This window comes from Phodopus roborovskii, unplaced genomic scaffold (genome assembly GCF_943737965.1).
Source record: "Phodopus roborovskii unplaced genomic scaffold, PHOROB, whole genome shotgun sequence".
In the NCBI taxonomy this organism is placed as follows: Eukaryota; Metazoa; Chordata; class Mammalia; order Rodentia; family Cricetidae; genus Phodopus; species Phodopus roborovskii.
Genome location: NW_026126480.1, coordinates 8,429,657 through 8,452,146, shown reverse-complemented (window position 1 = coordinate 8,452,146; position 22,490 = coordinate 8,429,657). Strand labels below are relative to the sequence as shown.

The 22,490-nt window shown below is 44.8% G+C and overlaps 1 protein-coding gene and 1 pseudogene across 1 annotated transcript in view; one reads left to right on the top strand and one right to left on the bottom strand.

Moving 5' to 3' along the window:
* The window catches only part of Tenm4 (teneurin transmembrane protein 4), a 701,768-nt gene that overhangs the window by 481,960 nt on the left and 197,318 nt on the right, over positions 1 to 22,490 (bottom strand). Inside the window, exon 3 of the mRNA XM_051192264.1 lies at positions 5,190 to 5,288. Within this exon, the coding sequence (XP_051048221.1) occupies positions 5,190 to 5,199 (10 nt within the window). The 5' untranslated portion in view covers positions 5,200 to 5,288. The remainder of the gene's footprint in view (positions 1 to 5,189; positions 5,289 to 22,490) is intronic.
* LOC127228928 (proteasome activator complex subunit 1-like) lies at positions 15,259 to 19,054 on the top strand (annotated as a pseudogene).

Sequence of the window (22,490 nt, the reverse complement as noted above, 5' to 3'; positions counted from 1 at the left end):
GAACTCACAGAGATCCACTTGCTTCTGCCTTTCAAGTACTGGGATTAAATCATGCACCACCACACCTAGTTCCTCTGCCCCATTTTCAAAGTATAAAAGCAGAGATCCCTGAGAGTTCCCAAGATCCCTTAGGTCACCTATGAGATAAAACTATTTCCAAAAATGTCCTATTCTCATTCTCCTTCCCACTCTCTCACAAATGCAGGCGATGCCTCCATACTGGAGGCAGAGCAAGGGCATCTTTCAGTGAACCAACCATTGAAGAAATCTTCCACACTGTAAAGTGAGGCCTTCCTATCCAGCTCTGCACTTTCTTTTAAACTGTTTTCATAGAAAGGTGTTATTGGTGCTGATATCACAGCTTGGTATTTTATCTTAAGTTATACATACCAATTTAATATTTAATTGTTATTTATTAACATGACAAATAAACACTATCTCATCATGTACACCCCCCCCCCCCATGTCAACAATATTGAAGATGACAGGTTCTGCAAATAGGAAGCCTGGTGCCTGATGGTGGGATGCAGCCAAACCTTTCTTTCTTACCGTCCAAGGTGGCTTTTTTTTTTACCTCCTGTGGAAGCCTTCAGTACACACCAGCCTTCTCTCCACACTGCAGCCTCTTTCCCAGGCTTACTGAGGTATGGAATAGAGGCTCTGGAATGAGAAAGGCTGGGTTGCATAAGCAACTCCATGTCTTTGATTCACATTCCCTTTGTGGCCATGGATATTAAATACCGTTGTATTTGTGTATAGATCACTTGTGTATTTTCTCTGAATAAATGTCTACTTCAAACTCTTGGCTCATTTTTAAAATATGTTTATTATATTATCATTGAGTTGTGCTCTTTATATATTGTAGCTATAAGTCCCTTATCAGATATGTGATTGGCAAATACCATGTCCTATTTTGGAGTTGCCTTGTAGCAGTTCATTGGAACACAAAACTTAAAAATTTTGAAATCTATTTTATCTATTGTATTCTTCCTCTCCCTTTTAGGTGTCAAACCATTACAAAATGAATATGTTTCCGTCTAAAAGTTTATAGTTTTAGCTTTTAGATGCAGGGTCATAATTTATTCTGAGGGCAATTTTTGCATATGAGGGTCTACTTTCAAGCTTTTATATGTGGATAGCTACTGTGCCAGCATCATTTGTAAAGACATAATGATTCCCATGCTTCAGAAGCCTCACTTTTCATATGAGCTTTAAGAGACTACCCTTTAAGACTTTAAGGGAATTTAATGAGATACACAGGACAAAGAGACTGTGGTACCTCTGGTGTGAAATATTGAATACCAATAACAAAATGAATAAAGATCTAAAAAGGCCCTAAACACCCATCACTATTACTATCTGACTTGAGCTTTCCATTCCTGAAGCTCATTAGGTTCAAGACCTTAGTTACTTGTCACATAGTCATTACCATCATCAAGGCACCAGCCTGAAGTTCTTCTACACATCTTCCTTGTCTCATTTTCCCCTTTCTTTTTGTTCTTCTTAACTCTACCTTTATTTGAAGAATTAAATTCTTTTGTCTTGATTAGTTGATTAATTTAAGCTGTGAATCTACTCAAATTCCTTTTTTTTTTTTTTTGTCATTGGAGTGGAAAAAACATGAATGAGTCAGTCCATGAATTAAAAGGTTCCTAGTTTAAAAATTGCAAAGCAGTGACACACCTAAGGATAAGGAGGTTGATCTGGGTCATGCTTGTATGTGTTGTCCAAGATGGGTCAGGGTAAAGCTGCTCCTGGCTGTTTACAGCCTTGGCTCCCCCTCCCTCCCAGAGAGATCCTTTTAAGTCCTGTTTCCCCCCTCCATGATGTTTGCAACACCTCCAGATTTAGTTTCACTCTGAATTTCATTAGTGTCCCATTTGCCTCCTCTTCCTGATCTCTGAGGAGGTGGTAGGCAGGAGGGGGCCTGGCTGATAACCAGGGCTCCCCAGTGCCTGACTGCTGGCAAAGAGGACATGAAAAGGGGGTGGAGCCTGAAGCTGCAGGTAAAGTTCTGTTCCACTCTGTTGAGGCCAATAAACAGTAACTAGGTCTCCTGGTACACCAGGTTCAATGACTAGGCTCTGTTCCTGCATTTGAAACTCCTGGAACTCTGTCTGATCGATGGTATAATGCTTGTGTGTGATATCCCCCAGGGACTTCAGTATCTTGGGCAAGCTGAGAGAATAGTGGAGAAGAGTGGGCATATCCCTGCTTGGGGGCTCAGTATTGGTCAAGTCATGTTGGGACAGGTAGGGAAGTAAGCAACAGTGGAGACTGTTGATCAATTACTTGCTCATTCATTCACTCACTCTGTCTGTCTTTACTGTCTGCCATGTGCCAGGCATCATTCTAGGCATGAGGATATTGCAGAGAACTAAACAGAAGGAATATCTGCTCTCTTGGAGATTAGATACTAATGAAGATGCCTGGAAATGCATAAACATGTCTTGCAATAGACAACACACCAGGTAGACACAAATGTTTCAAGAGAAGATGGTCCTAGAAAGACCTAGGCTGGGAGGAATGGTCTTTCCCATAGTGTGGTAGGATAAGGAAGGCTATGCCCTTCCACATTTATTGCCAACTCCCTGGACTCTGCAGCTACTGGGGCAGCTGAAATGCTTCCACTAAAAGCATCTCACTAGGACAATGACTTTTATTTCTGTTTGTTGCTGTTCCCTAGGCCAGAAGTTTTTTTCTCAAAATCTAGGAAAAAGCCCATGCTAAACATTCCAAAGCAGGAACTTTCTATGGTTCAGTGAACCTGGAAAAGGTGAGTGGCATAAGAGACTAGTGTTTAGATTCCTGGGTAGAAAGGAGATGCAGAGACTAGATATCAAGGCTGGTGGGTAGTAGGAGGCCTTTCTTTCTTTCTTTCTTTCTTCCTTTCTTTCTTTCTTTCTTTCTTTCTTTCTTTCTTTCTTTCTTTCTTTCTTTCTTTGTGTGTTTGCATATGTGAGCACTGAGATAGTTGCAGGAGGGTTTGGCAGGCAAGTGAGATGATCTGAGAGGTGCTGGTGTGATAGACTGAGAAAGGAAAGAATGCTACCAAGCCCAGTGAGCTAGGTACTGTTGGGACCCAGGACTGAGAGTGGCCTGGTCAGTGTGCAGACAGAGGTGGGGGTCACAGGGATGAGAAAAGTACAGGAAGGGATTTGTCAGTATAAATAAATACAGCACTGAGTGCAGAGATGGGATGGCAGGCGATGGAGCTGGAGAGACAAGGGAGAATATTCCTGAGACAAGGACTCGCTGATGTCAAGGTTTATGTGCGACCCCATCCTCTCAGATTCAGATCTTTCAACCAAATACTTTTGAACAAAGTCTTTCTCTCTTCCCTTGGTACAGATGAGCTCAACAAGCCTTGCTCCAGGCCCAGCTCTGTGGGTGGCAGCATAATAGGGATGAGCAATTCTGTCTCCTTCTTTCAGGGCTGGAATCAATGTCTTCAAAGTGCAGTATGCCATATTGGGCACATTGAGGAATTTGGGAAGGAAAGCCCTCGTTGGAGAAGACTTCTAGGAAGACCAGGGACCACATTTCTAGTGTTTAGAGGGATGGGGGAGATTCAGTTACTGTTCTACTGGAACCTGTCATTATTGCACACTAGCCGTAGATGGGGCTGAGGACCATATGTGCTCTCCTCTTAACTGGCTGAGCCACAGCTTTCTTATCTTAAATGTGGGGGCCATGAAAACTGGCTCATGGGGCAATGTGAGTTAAGCGAGATGTATAAATCCAGCTTCTATATATGTGATCTCATTTTAACTGTCCCTACAGACAAAAGTTAAATTTTCCAGAGGTTCTTAGAGAGCCATGTGTCCAAGGCAGAGCATTTGCTGTCCTGTGTAGTTAAATATGCTCCAGCCACCTCCGGTTTTGTCATTCCCTGAGACTATGGTAACTATTCCATATGCCTTTGTTGATTGGCCACATGAATGTTCCAAACAGAGGTTACACAACACCCAAACCACAGCATTTTATATTTGGAAGACAGTGCACACAGTACAGTGAATGCCTCCAAGTCTCCCAATTGCTGGGCTGTAAGATGGAAATAATTGTCTAATCTAGTGAGCATCATTATGGCTCACTCATTGTCTTATTCCCACAGACCCCAGGACCTTGTAGTCAAGCAGAGACTGAGTAACCCAGTAAGTATGTCACCAAAGTACTTGACAACCAACATCTTCTAACTGTATATACTGGAGCAGGGACCAAGGAGGCCATGTGTTCCAGGTCGTGTGCAGGGCTCTCTACTAGATGACATTAGGCTTTATTGTAAGAACTCAGTCTGTTCATTCACTGGGACTATGGAGTCAATTAATTACTACAGCAATATGAGAGTCCAACAGAGAGAGAGGGACTGCTCAGAGGATAAGAATCTGAACTTGATACAAATGGGTATGCAGCATATCTTCAATGAGGAGCTCACTCCCCTGTCCTCATTTCCACCTCTGTAGCACCCTTCACTGGGCTCTGCTTCCATGTACGAAGCTGCCATACTGTATGCTATGCTCCTTCGCCATGTCACTTTCCATCCTGCCACTTTCCCCATACAGCCTGGTTTTATCATCACTGTGCTGCGTTCACTACACATTATATATTGTTATGCTGAAGGATGTCATGAAGAAAACCTTTCAGAGAGCCATCTTGGATCCCTTCTGACAGTCTTACTTACTGTTCTCTTTTTCATGCTCAACCATGCCTATGAGCTCCAGGATTACCCTGGTCTTCTGGATGTGAGAACGAACTTCAATCCACCATAGCTTCCATTCTCTTGGACAGGCCTGACTACTACGTACTTGCTGCCAGCACCACCATCACATTCCTTTGAGATGCCCAACCCCACTTACACTGCCCTTTTTACCATGTCATGCTGCTTGAAGAGGATCTCAGGAGCAGCAACCTAGAAGTAGTTCTACAATCTCCTCACCAGGCAATTTCACCAGGTACTACAACTCCCAGAAGCCTTTGCCTCTTGTCCTCTTATTAAGCCAGGCACTACAGCTCCCAGCAGCCTTCCCCTTTTGTCCTCTTTTTAAGAAGTTCACTGCCACCATCACTTGATCTCCTGCATGTCCTATACAGTCTGAAAAGTATATGCATTTCCAGATACCAAAATGTATTTTTCTCTAAGCCTCAGGCTTGCAGTTGATGACAGAAAATCAGAGATGACAGGGACTGACCTGGCTCCATGTCAGTACTTTGGGAAGAGTTTGTGTCTGCAGGCTGTGCAGCCCCCTCTCCAAGGCCATCAGATCCTTGAGGACAGGGCGGTGTGCTCTCTGTTGAGGAAGAGGAGAGTGGATTAAGTGACAGCATGATTGGTCCCCGGTGTTTTCTCACAGTTCTCTCCCCAGCATTCTTTGCAAATGTATGTCAGTTAGAAACATGGAGTTTGTTCCTGGTACCATGGTCACAAAGCAAAGAAAACAGTGTTCTAAAACCTGAAGACCTTGAACAAAAAGGTCCTCCATAGTCTTTCCATGGTGGTCAGGACAGCCATCCGCTGTGCATTCTTCTCTTGCAGTGAGTGCGACAATGTTGTCCCCCAGTCATTAACTGTGAATGTGTCTTCATGTAGACCCATTCTCCAGGGTAGGTGCTATATAGGCTAGACTCTGCAACCCAGGTGCCATTGTAGGGTTTGTAGCACAAGAGTGACTGTCTAATGGACAGAGAGGATCGAGCCTGTGCTGTGATGGGGTGCGAGGCACACAGCATGGGGCTGAAGCCTCGAGGCAGTCCAGTCAGGGGCATGCCAGGAAAATAAATGAAGCACCTTGGTTCTCTGAGCCTCAGCATCTGGCTCAGGAAGTGGACCTGCTTCATGGAGATGGTCCATATAGGGTCTCAGGGTCCCTTGGGGAGGGTTTTCCCATTAAAGAACTCTGCTCCAGCTCTCTTGCTATGGAAGCCTCTGTTCCCTTTCTCAGCTTCAGTTTCTTCACTGGAAAGGAGAAAGCGCTGCACTGGGCTATATGTGGACTTTCTAGAATTCAACAACACTAGTATCCCTACACAGTGTTTGTCAAATGAATCCAAAGAAATCTTCCCATTTGAAAGAAAAGTTTTTAACTAATTTGCCTCTGGTGATTGCAACCAAAGGAACTGAAATTTGAACACAGATTCTCAAAGGCTGCAGATCTCTGCAACATAATAGACACTTCCAAACACCCTCTGCATAAAGATCCTGCAGGCAAAGTCCTGGGTGTCAAGGCACTTAATGTATCTGAGTTTTGTTCTCAAGCCATTATTTGAGAAGTTCCCTGAATACATATTTGCCAAATATACTTAGGAACCCTGCTAAGAAGTCATTATTGTCTCTTATAAGGTGAGGAATTACTGGTAATTCCCATTAAAAACAAAAATCTCGTAAGTGTGAAAATTTGCCAAGTCTCCCTGTGTCTCAGATGATTCTTTACTGTAAATTCTAATTATTCTAAGCAGAGAGTAGCTAGCAGGCAGGAACATTTCCAGGCTTTGCCCAAGTGCAAGGCCTCCTGCCCCTTCCCCAGGGTCAAGCTCTATTGACCTCATGAATCACTGCTACTAAAAAACTTTCCTCTAAATAAAAATACAAGGCTGGGGAGACGGTTCAGTCTGAGTCCTAAGTTTGGATCCGTAGAATCTGTATACAAAACCAGGTCTGGCAGCATGCAGGTGTAATCCTAGCAGTGTGGGAAGGGAGGCAGCAGCATTAGGCAAATCCCTAGAGCTGGCTGGTAACTAGCCTAGCCAACTTGGCTGAGAAGTCCCAGGCCAGAGAGAGTGGGGGAGAGAGAGAGAGAGAGAGAGAGAGAGAGAGAGAGAGAGAGAGAGAGAGAGAGAGAGAGAGGGAGAGGGAGAGGGAGAGGGAGAGGGAGAGGGAGAGGGAGAGGGAGGGAGAAATCTTGACTCGAACAAAAAAATGGAAAGCAGTTGAGAAGCAACACCCAAGGCTGACCTCTGACTTTCACTCACGTGTAAGTTTGTATACCTATACACATATGAACACCATCACACAGGAACACACACACACACACACACACACACACAGCATATACCCATGACAATAAAAGCTAATATACTAAGTTAGGGTGTGATGTGTGATTCTCATTCTATGCCTCTCAAATGGCTCTGGGACTTTGTCCTTGCTTTCTATTGCTATGACAGCCACCATGACTGAAAGCAACTTGGCGGAGGCAAAAATGTATTTCATCTTACAGCTTACAGTCTAACACTCAGTGCAGCTAAGATATGAACTCAGGCCAGGAACCTGGAAACAGGAACTGAAGCAGAAGCCATCGAAGCTTTCTCAACCTGTTTTCTGATCCAGCATTGATCATAGTGGGCTTGGGCCCCCTGAATCACTCAGGAAATTGCCCCACAGACATACTCATAAACTAATCTGATGGTGGTGGTTCCTCTGCTGAGGTTCCATCTTCCTAGATGACTCTAACATGTTAAGTTTACAAAACTAACATGTGAAAACTTAATTCCTATTTCAAGACCTTATTCATGAGAATATCATCCCCTTGGGCTTTTTCTGCTCCACCCATAGGTGAAGTAAAGCACACACTGTATCTGTGTCTGGACCTATCCCAAATGAATTGTGGCTTTTAGGATCTAGATCTGTTGGGTTTGTTTCCAAGGATCCTGTGGGGTCCTAGTCACACCCACTGATCTGGGTGGATGATGAGGCCAAACACTTGTCCGAGTATTAAGACTCCACTTAGCCCCCAAAGGCTGCAGGCCAAAGTTGTGCACCTTGGCTCCCTACCTGGAAGAAGTTGCAGGGCTGCCATGTCTGTTCCTTTTCTGCTCACGGCTGGGGCCTCGGGGAGAAACACCTCTATTGTCAATGCTTTTTCAGTTTTCAGCCTGGCATTCCTTCCCTTTCATACAACCTCCAGTAAGCATCATGCTGTCACAGGGACTGCTCATAAAACCTAAATATTCACCGTGTCCTAGTTTCCTCTCTATTTCTGTGATAAGCACAGTGACCAAAAGCAACTTGGGGAAGAAAGGGTTTGTTTCAGTTTACCATTTGTTGTCTGTCATGGAGGAAGTCAGAGCAGGAAGTCAAGTGGGAACCGAGGCAGAGACTAAAGAGGAGTGCTGCTTCCTGGATTGCTCCTCATGGCCCACTCATCTTGTTTCCATAAGCAACCCAGGACCACCTTACCATGCATGAATTATCTGAATCCTCTCACATCAATCAGCAATCAAAACTACACTCCACAGTCTTGCCTTGAGGCCAGTCTTGGGGAGGCGTTTTCTAAATTAAGAATCTCTCTTCCCCAATATGTCAGATTTGTGTCAAGGTGACAAAAATCAGCCAGCGCATACGAGTGGCTGAAAAAGTTTTAACACTACATTTAAGTCTAGTTAGGAAGAGATTACTTCATTCATTCATTCATTCATTCACTCATTCTTCACTTATTCATATAATGAATCTGATGCTGGGTGGATACACTGAGGACAAAATCCTGACTTCAGAAACTTTACAGGCGAGGAAAATAAGGTTTGGCCACAAAACTATGATGTTCCAACAGTTTCATAAGGAATATAGATAAACCATAGGCCAAGGCAAAAAAGAAGGATCTCCTTGGCTGACAAACCAGGAAGGACTTAATAGAGCATGTGCTGAGGAAGTTCAGTCTTGGCCCAGGGACACAGGCTGGGGATTAGATGGTGTATTCCAAGTAAGGGGGTAAAAGTGCAGGAGAAGAAAAGGGCAAACACAGACACGTATCCCCCCAGTGTGGCTGTGTACAGGACAGCAGATAGTGCGGCACAGTCTGGGACACGGGAGCTTCAACATGCATGGTCCGGAAGGCCAAGTCAGATTGCAAGTGCTGCTTAGCAAAGGAAGGCAAGGAGGGCTTTTGAGAAGAGGTGTGATTTTCCTGAAGATCTGCTGTAGACAGGTGCAGAGTTTGAAGAGAAGGCAACCAGGGCAGGAAGCTCCTGACTGTATGCTCGGTGTTTGGCTGGCTGTTAGGTATTTTGATCTCATTGCAACTTGTAAATAACTGCTGGAGGGAGGCAAGCATTATCCTTTCTGACTTGCTGATGAGGAAGGGAAGATTTGGGGGCTCTAGACAGCTTGCCTCTAATCCTCAGCCAGGAAGCAGTGGAGATGTACTCTCAACCCTGTGTGTTCCTGCGCAAGTGTGCTTGGAAGCATGTTCTGACTCCACACAGAACGTGTCAACCTAACACACCTGTTTTTTGTGTGTCACATCCCGTATGCTCCAGGATGTTTGTGGCCCCATCACCTCCTGGACCATCTTGACAGAGAGCCCATGGCTTCTGTTAGTGTCTCCCCTAAAGGACCACAGATGAAGGAGATAGAATGTTCCTTGGTTCCTTTTGTGCCACTCTTCACAAAGTGGGAGGGAAAACACCCTCCTCTCAGTCAAGGAGTGTTCACATTCATCTTTCATTTCTCACCTGAAGCTGAGATCACTGAAGTGGTGGGCTCCAAAATCCCAAGTACCATTTGTTGTACACACATAACCTGGTGTGAGACAGAATATGTGAGCACCAGTATGTTTTTGCTTATGGAGGAACTCACTATTTTAGCCCACAGCAATGGATCCACCTGTCATTGGTCTGGAACTTCTGAGCTATGAGATGAAGTGAGTCTATCTTTCCTTAGCTGGCTTTTTCAGGCATTTTGTCACAGTGACATTGTTTAACAGATGATCCAAGGACATGGAGAGTCTTCCAGGCAATCCTCCCTGAACAGTGAACTAATCCCTGAGCCCACCTGGAGCATCACCAGCTCCCTGACTTGGGGGCAATCTCCTAACTTCTTATAATTCTCACTAAATGGAGATGAAAATAATGAACAACACAGGATAACTACCAGACCCTTAGTACATCTATAACAATGGACAGTGAAACAATTCCTTCTGTTTATTTATCTATATTGTTTTTAGAGAGACTTTATAGCTGAGACTGGCCTCAAGCTCATAACAATCCTCCCTCTTCAGGCACCAGGGTGCTCTTCTTGTCTTTTAATACACAATCCTAGGTATAGTTAGATCCTCAGTGAAGATGCTGTCATGATGAATATTGTCTGACAGGATCTAAAATGGTCTGGGAGACGACTCCTTGGACATACCAACAAGGGAGTTTCTATACTGGATTAATTCATGTGGAAAAACAATTTAATTGTGGGCAGTATCATTCCATGGTCTGGGGTCAGAGACTAAATATAAGGGAGATAGCAAGCTGAGTGCCAGCGTTCACCTCTCTCACCTTCCTGCAACAGATACAAAGTCACCAGCTGCTTCAAGCTCCCTCCTCCACGATGGACTGTACCTTCAAACTGTAAGCCAAAACAAGCCTTTCCTTCCAGGAGCTGCTTTTGTTGGGTGTTTGATCACAGCTGAAGAAATGAATGTGGGGAGGAAAAACATTCTGAGACAACATGGAGATGTTCATACTCTTGTTATCATCTTCATGACCAGAGTCCTGCAGTTATTTGACTTTTCACCTTTCTTTCCTGTAGTCTGGATGCTCCTTGGCAATGGACACCATTTCTGGATTCCCAGCCCATTCATTCCTCCTCCATCCACATTAGCTGCCTTATTTCTGAGATCCAGCCAAGCCCCAGAGTCTTCAGCTCTTGGGAGATTTCCTATCACTAGCCTGTTTTGAAGAGGGACTTACACTTTCCAGAACATAAGCACTCCTCCAGAAAAACCATCTTGTTATTGTATAAATCATTAGCTCAAAATATTTCACCTTGTTGCTTCGCTGAGAGCTTTGGTTTCTAATCCAAGCCAATTACACGTGCCAACCTATTTGATAACATCTTAATATTGCCAATTTTCCCAGCTCTCTGCCTAGAATCAGACCAGATTGAGAGACAGGGGAGCCAACAAGGCCTAACAGGGGAAGCATGGAACATTCGAACTAGGTCCAAACACTCATCTGAGCAAGTGGGTGCAGCCCAGTGCAGTAGAGCATCAAGATGAATGCTCAATAAAGGTTAATTCCCTTCCTCTGTCTCTAGAGAAAAACAAAGCCATGAAAATTGTAAGTCAACAGTAGAGAAGACATACTGCATGTCTGAGTTCACTTAAAGTTCTGATATTTGAAGCCTATCTCCCTATCCTAAGTGAAGTAGATTGCATCATTTTTATTATGGTAGCTGCAGTTGCTGGTGGTTCAGCGTTCAGATTAGATAGTAAACACACACACACACACACACACACACACACACACCATGTGTATGTGTGTATATAGTTTCCTAAATACATATGTCATTTTCAGCCCTATAAATTTTTAACTGTGAGGGAGGCTTTTATGTAGGGCATCTGTTGGCAAAAAGCAGCCACCTCTAGATATGTGGCAGAGAGGATGTGTGTGTCTGCTCTATTGGTGTGGAAAGGAGGTTAGACCTCATCTGCCATTTTCTTGTCTGGGGGTAGTAGTCAGATTTTTCTATTCAGTATTCTCTCTGGTGGTTCCCATGCTTATGCATGAATGACTCACAGTGCTATGACATGCTATGAATTGTGAGACTTCCATAGGTTTGCTGCTGAAATCTTACGTGTGTGTGTGTGTGTGTGTGTGTGTGTGTGTGTGTCTGAAATGACTGAGAAGAGATGCCTTTGCAGGGACCCAATAAAGAGAGGGTCAACTGTGTCCTCCACAGCAGGTATGTTTGAAATATGTTTGAATCCAAACCATCAGTAGGAGATAGGCCCTTCTATTGCTAATCAAGATAAAACTACATCATGCAGGTGGACTGATGTCCTTAGAAAAGGGGTAATGTTGGCATAGAGGCAGATATGCACATAGGATAACAGCATATAATGAAGGGACTTATGTCCTTACAGGTGAGACATTTCCAGAAGTCAGGAGAGAAGCTTGGAACAGGTCATTCTCTGTCCCAGAACCTTCAGGGAAACCTAGCACCAGCGTCGCTTTGATCTGGGATTTTCTGCCTCCAAAATTGTGAATAAAACAAATTTCTATTCCTTTTCCCATTCCTGCATATGGTTTCCATACAACAGCCCTTAAAAAAATCATAAAATGGGTGTGGTAGTTAATCTTGATGTCAACTTGGCAGGCTTTGGAATCACCATGGAGACCTCAGGGCATGTCTGTGAGGGAGTTTTCGAATTGGGTTAATTGAGGAGAAGAACCCACTGAGAATGAGGGCAGCAGCATCCCAAGGGCTCAAACCCCAGAATGAATAAAAGGAGAAAGTGGACTGAGTACAAGTTTTTGTCTCTCTCAGCTTCTGGACTGTAGACCCAATGTAGTCTCAAGTTCCTACCACCCTGACTTTTTGCCATTATGGACTACATTAGAGGTTCTCAACCTGTAGATCATGACCCTTTGGGGGGTCAAATGACCCTTTCACAGAGGTTGCATATCAGATATGCTGCATATCATCTGATATTTACATTACAATTCATCACAGTAGCAAAATTACAGTTATGAAGTAGCAATGAAATATTTTATGGTTGTGGTCCCCACAACATGAGGAATTGTATTAAAGGGTCACAGCATTAGGAAGGTTGAGAACCACTGAACTACAATGTTCACTCTCTGAGCCACAATGAACCCTTCTCTCTTCAGTTGTTTTCATTGGGTATTTCATCATGATAATGATGAAAGTCTTCGGGGAAAAAGAAGCATGCAGATGAGAAGACCAGACCAGAGCCACCCACAGCACAGGACACATCCCACAGGGTTAAACTTTCTTCTTAAGGGGGAACAGAAGAGATCTCCTGGGTAAACTGGACCTGGGGGCTTTGGACCTGGGGTGGGAGGTCATGAGGGACCTGGCTGGGCAGGTTGGGGACAGGACACATGGCAAGAGTAATCAAAGTGTCTTGACTGGTGGGGGCATTTTGAGGTAAGAGTGAAAGCTGGTGTCAGGGAAACTCCCAGGAATCCACAAGGATGATCCCAGCTAAGACTCCTAGCAATAGTGGAGAGGGTGCCTGAACTGGCCATCTCCTGTAATCAAATTAATCGTCATCAGAGAGCCTTCAGCTAGTAACTGATGGAAGCAGATGCAGAGATCCATAGCCAAGCACTGAGCAGAGTCCCAGAAGTCCTGTTTGAAGGGATGAGGGTTGAATGGTGGGAGTCAAGGTCATGACAGGGGAACCCACAGAGACAACTGGCTTGAGCTCCTGGGAGCTCACCGGTTCTAGACCAACAGTTACAGAGCCTGCATGGGACTGGCCTAGGCCCTCTGCATGTGTGTGACAGTTGTGTAGTTTTGTCTGTTCATGGGGCTCCCAGGAGTAGGATTAGGACCTGTCCGTAGTACTTGAGCTGGCTTTTGGGACTTATTCCCCATGCTGGGTTGCCTCATTCAGTCTTGATACAGGGGGAGTAGCTTGGTCCAGCCTCAACTTGATATGCCATATTTTGTTGATACCCATGGGATGCCTTCTTCCACTTTCTAAATGGAGACAAAGAGGAGGAGGAGTAGATGGTGATGGGTAGAGGGGAGGTTTGGGGGAGGAAATAGGAGGAGAGGAGGGAGAGAAAACTGCAATTGGGATGTAAGATAAATGAAAATATTTCATTAATAAAAAATATGGGGGAAACTACTTCTTAACTCCACTGCATCTCTACCCTTTCTTCAGCTGGATCAGCCAACTCTTCCTTGGATTCTAGGAGACAGTAGGAAGTCACTTTGTTGTAAGTACAATGGTCGGGGCATGGAGATGGGGTTCTGATGCCTCAAATCTCAATTTAATAGCAGTCTTACCTAATACTGCTATTCATATTTATCATTGTCATTGGAATTAAGAAGAGGAGTGACACAATGATGACACTTGATGCTGAATTTATCAGGCTGGGGATCAAAGGTCATGGGATGCCACTGCTGCAAATGCTGTCTTAACACATCCCAGACAGAGTCAGACTGGTCCTGTCTGGTTGCTGCTGCTGCCGCCTTGCACAATCTAATCCTCTCCCTGCTTCCTTTAATCCAGCTAACATCCAGAGTAAAATTGGAAAGGATTTTCTTCAGTGAAGTTATGTCTTTCTTCCCAACCCAAACACAGTTGTGTTCCTGGGTCCTTGCAATGCTCCAAAGCCAAACAAAAACATCACAGAGCTTTTCTCAGGCTTCATGGTATTCTCTTGGTTGTACCAACTGAAGGACCTTCGCTTCTTCTATTCTCTTGGGGTTACCTTTTTTTCTTCCATATCCACCTCTGTCCAGAGCTCTTGTGCTAGCTGTAAGGGCTCTCAGAGAGCTGAGGAGGGAAATGTGCTCACAAAGCTGAAAGGCTGAAACACATTACCCTTCTTGGACAAGAACTGAAGCCCCTGATATGAGTGCACTGGCTTTCTTAACAGTTCCTGGACAGGGCTCTTCCCAGCAAAGTGTGCCTGGAGGGTGGGGTCTGAGTGATGGGCTTGATCTTGTACATCAAAAGATAATCGTTCAAGGTCTAGCTTGGCCTCCAAGACTGCCGTGCTGGTGAGGATGAACAGAACTGTGCTACCTAGAAGACCCCATGAAAGAAAAGAGGCATGGCCTTTTCCAAAGGAGTGGGGATAGCAGTTACATACAAGAGCCAAAACTGTTGACAACAGAGTGTGACATAATTCACTGTCCCCTCCCCAGGGAAAAAGGAAATTCTGACCTTCAGTCTTTCTATTTAGAAGATTGAATGGGAACAAAAAATTGAAAAAGAATAGGTTTCAGGGATGGAGGGGCCCAGCCAAGCCCTGGAGAGAGCCCACTGTACATCTGAGAAGTCTGGATAGACACTGAGCCTACTTGGCTAGTGGCTGCTGATCCACCCCCATACTGCCATTCTCTGCTCTGCTTTATGGGAACGAGTTTTCTCAGTCTCTCCTGTTCATTGGCTTCTGGACCAGTTCAGCAACCAGAGTCTCCATCCTTCTCTTGCTCTGTCTTAGACACTATGCCCAGCAGTGACCACATACCCTCTGCTGTTTACAGTCCTGAGAGGTACTCTACAAAGTGGTTTTAGTTCCTCTTCCTGACCATTCTGGCTTCTGGAATCTAGAAATGTCACCTTCTCATTGTCATTCCAGCCTAGAAGTGATAAGGATTGCCTGCTACAGCTGATATCTGGATAGTTTCTTAACTATTTCCTCAATTCTGCAACCAATTTCTTATATTAGATTCCCTCTGCTGAAACACCTGGGGTGGTTCTGTTTTTCTGCCTGGACTTGAGCTGATGAATGTACTGAGAAAATCTGCAGGTGGAAGTGTGGCTTGGCAAGTCTCAAGGCAAGAAAGTACCAATGCACCAAGAAGGTCAGTGTGTGGGCCAAGGAACAGAGCTCATCATGAACCTGGCCAGCAGTCAAGCTCCTGAGGAAATGAGCACTCGGTGAGGCATGTATGAGGATGAAAAGGAGGTTTTGCACAAAGAAAGGTAATAATGTGTAGTCAAGTCTTTGTGTGTGTGAGAGTTGAATGTGACTCTCTTCCTGGTAGATGAACATAGGAAAAGCCAACTGTCAATCAATCTACTGAATTCCAGTAAGTTCCACTGTGACTCACAAACTCTTGGGGAGGTCAGGGTGTCCCACTTCAGGGAAGCCTGGAGTTTAATGAAACCAAAGATAGAGAAAAAAAAAGACAGCACTTAGCAGAGATGGTGGGACGTTTATAATGTAGCTTTGGGGAATCACTTCTGGGTAGACATGGTACTGGATAAAGTTAGCTTCCATCCTTCCAAGCTCAGAAGGCTTGAGAGCACCATGTCATCTAGAGAGGAGATGGAGCGGGGCAGGGGGATATAATGGGAATTCTTTCCATCAGCTGGGCCGGTGAACTCTTCCTTGAATTCTATGAGAAAGGAAGTCTCTCTGTTTTAGCTATAATGGACTGATCATTGAGAGAGAGCAGCATTTTTAATAAAGAAGCATTTGAACAATTTTTTTAAAGTATATATGAAGAGACAGACACCAGCTGGAACCAGACACCAAACAACAACAGCAACAACAAAGAGACTGGAAGAGAAGCACAAACCCCAGCAGGCTCTCCATGTGAACATGTTCTCTGAGTGGCAGGCTCACAGCAGAGGTCAGCTTCTCACAGTGAGAGCAGAGGTTCTGGGATCTTGTGACACATTTGCTTTCTACCTCTGCTCAAGCCTTTGTCACAGATGGCCTTTTATTGACTGACCCAAGTGTCTGGGACCAATGTCCTCCAGAGGAAGTGCTAGGAAGGCCAGGTGTGGGCATGGGGGGCTGTTAATGAACCACTGCAAGGAAGGCCAGGTGTGGGCATGGAGGGCTGTTAATGAACTACTGCAAGGAAGGCCAGGTGTGGGCATGGGGGGCTGTTAATGAACCACCGCAAGGAAGGCCAGGTGTGGTACATGGGGGCTGTTAATGAACCACTGCATATTCACTTCCCTGGAAATTGGCCCCAGGGAGGAAATCAAGACTAAGACATCAACACAGTCTTCCTGTCAAGCTCAGCATCCTTGTCCACCTACTCAGCCATCTGAGGCCCACCCAGGTGCACACATGCCAGAAGTATCCTAGTAAAGATGAAAACGTCCAAGCAGAAACCAAGAGACAAAGAGCTCCCTCCACCCAAAGACAGGAAACCCCCAAAATCCCAAGGGTGAGGGTGCTTTACAAATATTTCCCCCTTCACTCTTCTACCTTTTAATCACACACATCTTCCATGCTTAAAATAATAATTTGTGAAGTTATAGATTTTACAAATACTTTGAAGACAGTACCGAGAATCCCTCGATACCCTGCAGTGAATTTTCCTTATACTAACCTTCCATAACTATGCTTCCTTTGCTCCAGATCATCAACCAATTCTGGGAAATTATTTTAACTGATGCCTATAATTTATTCAGGTTTCCTGGATTTATATCTAAAGCCCTCCTTCTCTCCCAGGATCCCTAGCAATGATACCTAATTGGATTTAGTTGTCACATCTCCTTAAGTTCCTCTTGGTTGGACCACTTCTTCAGACAGTCCTTAGCAGTTTGAGAGAAGCAATGGGAGAGAAGGTCCTTGCAGGATGCTTCCACTCCAATGGTTAAGGTTGATTAGCAACTCAGCAGAGTCTACAATCACTTAAGAAGCAAACCTCTGCGCACATCTGTGAGAAGATTCAAGGTAGAATTGCTGAAACAGAAAGGCTCACACTAAATGAAAGAAACCCCTTTCCATCAGCCAGGGTCCTAAATAAAAAAGCAGCAAATGAGCAGAGCACCATGCCAGTTTTCATCCTGTTCTGCTACCCAACTGTGTGGTGAATGTGGTATTCCCACTGCTATGCCTTCCTCACCGTGAGAGACAGAATGCCCTCAAGCCAATAGAAATCTTTCTTCCCTTAACTTGCTTCTTCCCAGGCAGTCTGCCTGTCTTGGCTAGTTTTATGCCAACTTGACACGAGTCATCTGAGAGGAGGGAACCCCAAATAAGAAAATACCTCCATAAGATGGGGTAAGCCTATAGGGCATTTTCTTAATTAGTGATTGATGGGGGAGGCTCCAGTCCATTATGGGTGGGGCCATCTTTGGGCTGGTGCTCCTGGGTTCTATAAGAAAGCAGACTGAGGAAGCCATAGAAAGCAAGCCAGTAAGCAGTACTCCTCCATGGCCTCTACATTAGCCCCTGTTTCCAACTTCCTGTTTGAGTTGCTGTCCTCTCTACTTTAGATGATGGGCCATTATTTGGAGCTTTGCTTTGGTCATGGTGTTTTACCACAGCAATACTAACCCTAACTAAGACACTATCATGATAGCAAGGAAAGTGTTTAATACATACAGTATTGGACTCTATTTGGCTTGCTCTTTGATGCCATAGGATCCAGAAGGGTTTCTTTCTCTTACATGTGCCCTTATGTGTCTCACTGTTCCTTGCTACAAAAGTGGTGCCTGAACCCTTGATGGGGCCACTAGCGATATCCCAGACACACAGCAATGATGTGCCTGTTGTCACCACAATGTCTATACAGTCCTGATGTCCTTATGCCTGGGGATGCCACCAAACCCTCACAGTTTGGCTACAACCCACATCCCTAGCATTGAGTCTTGAATTTTCCTCTACCTCTTTCTCTAGCCTTGCTGGGAAGTTCCCACACCTCTTAGACTTAGCTGTTGTCCCTTCACCAGATATATTCTCCTGCTGGTTTCCTGGAGACCCCATCAAAAGTCATAGGATAGCACAAAACCCCTCATCTTGAGAGCTGCACTTATCCCATGTCTCTGTGCTGTGTGGAGGGTTTTATTCTAATCCTGAACACCTGACTTTACCCCAAGGCTCCAGTGTCTGACCTGAAATGGTTAATAACTTTGTTTTGTCTTCCCTGTTGCAAAGTTCCTGATTTTGGTCTCTCTTCCCCCCACCCCACCCCCTGACATTAGATGGCAAATAAGTTTTAGTAAGAAGGACATCAGACTGAAAAATCCCATATTTGTAGGAAGTAAGGAGAGATAAGGTCAATACCCATTCATCGAAGATCCAGTGCAAACAATGCAGGAAGTTTGGTTGCCCAATGAATAAATTGGGCAGGAGGCCAATTATATGTTAAGTGACTAGACACATGGAGAAAATGTTGTTTTCTTACTAACTAAATAAATGAAAATCAGAGCAAAACAAAGGCTCTCCCTGTGGCCCAATGAACTGCAATGAAAATATTGTGGCCCTCCTGTAGCGCCTAAAGCCTGAGATCAAGGATGTCATTGAGCAACTCAATCTGGTCACTACTTGGTTGCAACTACAGATACCTTGCATAGAGGATGGGAATAATTTTGGAATGACTATCCAGGAGAAGGCGTTTGAGCTCATGACCAGCCTTCATACCAAGCTGGAGGGCTTCCACACTCAAATCTCTAAGTACCTCTCAGAGAGGGGTGATGCAGTGACCAAAGCAGCCAAGCAGCCCCATGTGGGTGATTATTGGCATCTGGTGCATGAGCTGGACGAGGCAGAGTACCAGGACATTAGTCTGATGGTCATGGAGATCCGTAGCACTTATGCTGTGCTATATGACATCATCCTGATGGAGGTCTTCCCTTGTTTCTTAGAACTGGCAAGAGGTGGCAGCTGGCCTGGTTGATGATCTACAACTCCCTGGCACTCTGCAGCCGCAGGAGTCAGGAATGCTTCATGTGCATCCCATATGACCCTCTCTTCACGCACAGGCAGACCCAGGCCCAGATAAGTGTGCCAGCATTCCAGACACACAGTGCTGACCACAGAAAGAGTCTAATGATGGATTTCTCTGAGATTCTGGACTCCTATGAGTAGCAGTGCCTGGGAGAATAAAATTGTTGACCAGATGAAAGTCAGCCAGAAAAGGGATTTGATCAGTGATCTGGTGGGAGGGTGGAACCTGGACACCAGCTTGAGGGGTGTGTTTGATAAGAACAGGGAGCCAGAAGTGAAAAGCCATCTGCCCTGGGCATCCCTTCCCATCATCGACGGGCCGCTGCTCTAGCCCTGTATAACAAGGCACTTCTTGGTTTGGTTTCTATTCTTGAAGTATTAACCCCTACTGCCCAATATAAGTGTTGGTAGCTGGCCAAAGGTGTAGCGTTAGGCAAAGCTTTGTTAGTACACTGTGGCCTGGTGCCAAGTCAGCTCCCCCAGAAGTGTCTGCTGAGGCTGACAAGCAGAGTGCGTGCAGCCTGTTCATTGACTGTTCCCTTCACCTGCACTCTTATCAGGTGACCTATCTCTCCAACATGGAAACTGGACTGCTCACTGACTTTTGTATCCATCTCAAATCTGTCATGAACTCTACTTCATAGGAAAAATTCACACTGCAACTATTGCTTGTCATAGGAAACTGGTTGAATGGATACAAGAAATTGTTTACAAAGTTCACCCTCAACAACATAATAGACAGTTGTAAAGGCACACCAAAGAAGACCCAAATGCAACCTATGTAAAGTACTGGAGTTCAGCAGAGGTAGGGGCTGGAGGAAGGAGGTGTGATGGCAGTTCTTGTTGTTAACTTGACTACATCTGGAATTAACTAAAACCCAAGCATCTGGGGACACCTGTGAGATATTTTTCTTAATTAAATCATTTGAAGTGGGAAGACCCACTTTTAACCCAGATCTTTTGATGTGGGTGTCTCTACCTTTAATCTGGGACACTCTTTTTGGTGGTGGGCTATATAAAGGGCATGCTCTGACTGGCAAATCCATTCCTTCATTGGTATTAGAGTGTCCTTCTTCAGGATTCCAGCATATAATGAAGACCAATTGAGACATCCAAACTCCTGAAACTGACCAACTACTGGATTCTTGGACTTTCCTTTGGAAGATAGCTATTGTTGGACTAATTGTTGGACTAGCTGAACCATAGTCTGTAAACCATTCTAATAACCCCCCCCCACACACATACTCATCCTATGAGTTCTTTCCCTCTAAAGAATCTTGATAAGGTCAGAGGGGTTCTAGTCCCAGTAGCACACAGATTCATCAGAACCCATGAGTGATGGTAGGAAAGGCTGAGAGGCTGGACAAGAAGGCTAGTCCTCCATTTTAGACAGTGCAGATGCACAGCCTGGATGCAAGCATGCTATTTCGTATTTATGGCATATGACTGAGGAACGAGGTGATGAGCTAGATTTTGTCTGAAAGAAAGCAGGCCTGCTAACTGCAAGTGTCCAGGTGTGTTCTTGTGCCATTTCTAGCTGTCAATTCCTTGGTCATCAGGAGGTCCAAAAGGACCAAAGCTAGGAATGCCTTGAGCAGAGCAGACCAAAATTCCTCTGTCTCAGCTAGACCCTGAGGCCTAGTGAGTAGGAGAGAAGGCACTCTGACCCCTGAACTCCACTCCTCAGGGAAGCCTGGATCACCTCTGTGATGGAATGGGTCCCAACTTAGGCTGTTGAGTGTAGTGCAAAGAGCATAGCCTTTGGAGTCAGGCAGGCCTGGGTTCAAATCCTAGGTGTGCAAATCATCAACAAGTAGACTGGGGTGAGACCTTTCTATTTTCTAAGCTTCTGCTTCTTCATCTGTTAATGAGGGTGATGAGGACAATAACAGCCATTTTCCAAGGGCAAATGTCAACTAGGCCTGGAACTCCCATTCCTTAGATATTCCTGCTAAACTTCTAGTTCACCATTTAAGCAATACAGAGAAAATTGCCATTTAAAAAATTCCATTGTGTATTTATTGCTTATTTTCTGACAGTTAAAAAAGGAGCATGGGATGGAGATTCAGATCTTTGAGAACTTGAAGTGAAGCATCCAATGCTATCCATGCTCAGTCCCTAGCTGGCTATGTACATACTGTGTGTGATCATCATAGCAATTTGCTCTCCTATCTGAGTTCTATTTCTGCACCAGTTTGCCCCAGGCCTGTGCACTTTTGCACACAGTATGGTATTCAGACAGAGTGGGGGGAAACACATGAACATGGTGGAGAGGCTTGCATACGTCCCCTCCCTATGTTGCAGAGAACACCTTTTCCCGGGTGTTCGCAGAGATTCCTCTCTGCTTTCTCATTTGAACACTTAATGGGTTTCACCCTCTTAAGTGACACCTGCTGGAAATGTAATCGTGCACATAATTGCTGTGTGGGAATGGAGGCCTGCTTATTTCCCAAAGCTGGTGCTTCCCTTAGGAAACAGTGAGGCTGCTTCCTGCATCCCTGCTGGTGGAGCATGTGGTTGGCTTTCCCTGATCTATTCTGGGCAGCTGGCCAGGAGGACTAGTGAGCAAGATAACAATATTTCCTGTAGCTTTCAGATTCTAGAGATAAGGCTGGGGACATGGATTACTGGTTAACATGCCTGAGGACCTGGGTTCCAATCCCCAGCACCCATGTAAGAGCTGGACACAGCATACATGTCTGTGTTGTTGCTGGGAATGCTGGTGGAGACAGGGTGATTCCTGCAGCTCATTAACTAGTCAGCTTAGCCAAATTGATGAAGTCCAAGTTCAGTGAGAGACATTCGCATCTTGGAAAATAGGCTGGAGAGCAATAGAGGAAGGTACCTGTCATCTATCTCTGACCTAGACACTCACACATGTGCACATATATGTAAGCATGCATATATACACATACATCTCATATACATATATGCATATATATGTATATGTATATGTATAGTATGTATACACACACACACATACACACACACACACACACACATATATATATATATATATATATATATATATATATATATATATGTATATATGCAATTTAAAGAAACAAACACCTGGTAGAAGGCTCAAGGAAGCCATGTGGGCTTATCACAACACCAAGAGGGGAACTCAAAGCTCTTGCAAATGTTCCTGACCATCATTCTCACTAAGCACCTATGGCCAGAGTTTCCCTCCTATGGAGGACAAGTGAAGAACCTGAGGTATGATCACCTGGGAACAGTTGCAGCTCCTGCTGTGGTCTTCTCCAGTCATGTTGCCTGACATGCAGTAAGGTCCTGGGAGAAAGAGGGTCTTGAGTTCAAGGTCATCTTGCACTAAGTGTGAGATTCAGGCTCCCCTGTTATACAAAGTGAAACCCTAGCTGGGT